This window comes from Panicum virgatum, chromosome 6K, assembly GCF_016808335.1.
Source record: "Panicum virgatum strain AP13 chromosome 6K, P.virgatum_v5, whole genome shotgun sequence".
Lineage (NCBI taxonomy): Eukaryota > Viridiplantae > Streptophyta > Magnoliopsida > Poales > Poaceae > Panicum > Panicum virgatum.
The window spans coordinates 26,193,906-26,195,807 of record NC_053141.1 but is presented as its reverse complement, the minus strand read 5'-3'; the positions used below and the strand labels follow the sequence as shown (position 1 = coordinate 26,195,807).

At 48.3% G+C, this 1,902-nt stretch overlaps 1 protein-coding gene across 1 annotated transcript; it reads left to right on the top strand.

Moving 5' to 3' along the window:
- The first annotated feature begins 533 nt into the window (after positions 1-533).
- On the top strand, positions 534-1,288 carry LOC120639144 (pathogenesis-related protein PR-1 type-like). Its single transcript, XM_039915172.1, has one exon. The coding sequence runs from the start codon at positions 614-616 to the stop codon at positions 1,136-1,138; it is 525 nt and encodes a 174-aa protein (XP_039771106.1). The 5' UTR covers positions 534-613; the 3' UTR covers positions 1,139-1,288.
- Positions 1,289-1,902: the final 614 nt, after the last annotated feature.

Genomic DNA, 1,902 nt, shown 5'->3' with positions numbered 1-1,902 from the left:
GTAACTTATGAATTGATGCATATGCCAAGTTTATAAAAATATCAAGAAATCGTCAGTTCTATGTTTCATTTATTTAGTCTCTATTAACTTGAACAATTTTTTAAATTGCAACTCAAATTGATCATTGATTTTCTATTTCGCTAAGATAAAAAACAATCAAGTTGATTCAACCTTTTTCATTGTAAAAGTGTAGAACAAGGCAAAAGCGTAATGTGTGGATCCACACTTGTGCGTGCCTGCAAATACATATGGACCGTGACCAGTTCCTGGTAGCCAATCTTTTCAAGAAAGTGGTCCAGTGCATCAACGCAAGATCCATTCCTTAGTTTTCTCCAACCTCGCACGTGCATTGGACTTTGGCACAACTGTTGCACGCATACTTGTTTTATTAAAAAAATTAACCTAAGAATTTGGTACAGACACTTGGTAATAACATATGCAAAACCAAAGGGTACCATGTTCTAAATCCTCCTGTTATTGGACGCCGCCATCGGCTATAAATAGGCACCTCATCATCAGTTAGACACACACAACACAACGGCACACAATCAAGAACCCACACGTCTCACTAGAATTTGCGACTGATCCACTGCAAATTAAGCTAGCGGCCCGTATGGCGACAACCAAGAGGGCAGTACTAGCCTTTGTCCTTGTGTTCTACATGGCTATGGCCTCCATGGCTCAGAACACGGCGCAAGAGCAGGAGTTCCTTTCCCTCCACAACGCCGCCCGTCGTGAGGTGGGTGTTGAGGATGTGGTCTGGGATGAGAGCGTTGCAGCGTTCGCACGGGCCTACGCGGCAAGACGCGCCGGTGACTGCAGCCTTCAGCACTCGGACCAGGCTGAGCGTGACAAGTTTGGCTACGGTGAAAATATTGCCGTGGGCTTCCCTGGCAGCGACATGACGGTGGCTGCAGCCGTGCAAATGTGGGTGAATGAAAAGCAAGACTATGACAGTGCTACTGGTACGTGCATGAAAGGGCGCCCGGAGGAGCTGAAGTGCGGGCACTACACGCAGGTGGTTTGGCGCAACACCAAGGCCATCGGCTGCGCGCGTGTCAAGTGTGACAATGGTGGTATCTTCGTCACCTGCAACTATACACCGGCAGGCAATGTTCTTGGACAGCGTCCATTCTAGTCGAATCGGTAACAAACTATTGTGACGATACCCTGATATAATGTGTGTTTTCTTATGGATGCTCAAAGCCTGCATATACCAATGCAGTCTGGATGTAAGATAAATGTGCTGTGTATCTTATGGTCATAATAAATAAATGGGTATTCAGAACTACAACATAAATCCGCTTGAATTGTGTGTCTTTGTATCTTGCGAGTGACAATTGTTTCTCCCTCCTCTCAGTGCAACACGCTTATCTCATGTTTCAAGAGATCCGGGACAAATTATACTAGAATCGGCTGTACCATGAATACTGGAGACCCCACACTGACTCAAAGACTCCCAAACCTAGGCATTATAATTAGGCAACGTATACTATGCAAACCACCTTTATATGCAAACTATGAAAATTCCAATCTGCACCACCGGATCAACACTACTACCGAATACATCATCGCAAACGCCCCATCACCGCCGGTTTGTTTCGAACCGGCGGTGATAGTCTATATATCACTGGCGGTGATGTTAATATATCACCGCCGGTTCGTAATACGACCCGGCGGTGATGTGTTCTCCACCTATTTTTTTCATTCTCCCCTCCCTCTCTCTCTCCGGTATTTTTTTCCTCCTCCCCCTGGCGTCCGCCCACAGCCCTCCCTCCCTCGTGGCGCCGCCCTCCTCCCCATTCCCCTTCCTCCTCCCGCGCCCTCCCATGGCGGCGGCACCGGCCCTCCGCCCCGTCCTCCTCCCTCATCCCGCGCCCTCCCATGGCAGCGGCGGCTGGC